We start from the raw sequence: 729 nt of genomic DNA on the forward strand, positions 1-729 counted from the left end.
GTTCAGTCAACAAATATCAGAGGGATTCTCACCTTTAGCGTAGCAGTTGGGATTAACTGAATGATTGGCGAAGCGGATTTTGTTGCCCTTCCGTGTGGCATCCACAACAAAGTCTGCTGAGAAACACACGTGCACACACTTAGTCGACACCGGCTCGCCGCGCCACTACAGGTAACAGTGGGGGGATACTTGCCATTGTTCAGGTTGAAAAGGAAGCTCGACATGTACTTGTCGTAGATCCTGCCGCGTCGGTCGGCCTCATCCTGAGAGATGAGCTACTCACATGAAACACAGGTGAATAACAAACCGTCTAAGCACGTGTAAGATGGAGCTGTGAAATCAGACGTTAATTTGACTGAACTGCTGCTCTTGCCTCTCCACAGTACTCCGAGATGAACTCGTTCTTCTGAACAGGCTCTTTAATGAAGGTGCCCCATCCAGCAACATCCGAAGGTGCCAGGAGCAGGTGCTGAAGAAGAGGAGGAGGGAGAGTGAGTGTGTAGGTTATATTTACCTATGTATAAACATCTTTTTTTTAATATTAAAAACAGATACTTTAGCTTTATAAAGTAACAGCGTCTACTGAAGCTTTCTGTAACTCAAAGCTCTACCTTTTTAAGGCCTCTCTGGATGCTGCAGTTCTTGCAGGAGACCATTTTGCTGTCCCAGTGATCCGCCGCTCCACAGGTCATGCACAGATCTGGGTCACACTCCCTCACTGCCAGGTAA

General features: G+C 47.3%; 1 protein-coding gene across 1 annotated transcript; it reads right to left on the bottom strand.

The window, feature by feature from the left end:
* On the bottom strand, positions 1–723 carry LOC103399469 (histone-lysine N-methyltransferase EZH1-like). The gene is made up of 4 exons (XM_008338155.2): positions 612–723; positions 374–469; positions 194–275; positions 1–113 (listed from the first exon to the last, which is right to left on the bottom strand). Exons 1-4 carry the CDS (start codon positions 690–692, stop codon positions 7–9), a joined length of 366 nt encoding a protein of 121 aa, XP_008336377.2. The 5' UTR covers positions 693–723; the 3' UTR covers positions 1–6.
* Between the last annotated feature and the right edge of the window lie 6 nt (positions 724–729).

Source organism: Cynoglossus semilaevis, unplaced genomic scaffold, assembly GCF_000523025.1.
Source record: "Cynoglossus semilaevis isolate Cse_v1.0 unplaced genomic scaffold, Cse_v1.0 C19002374, whole genome shotgun sequence".
Lineage (NCBI taxonomy): Eukaryota > Metazoa > Chordata > Actinopteri > Pleuronectiformes > Cynoglossidae > Cynoglossus > Cynoglossus semilaevis.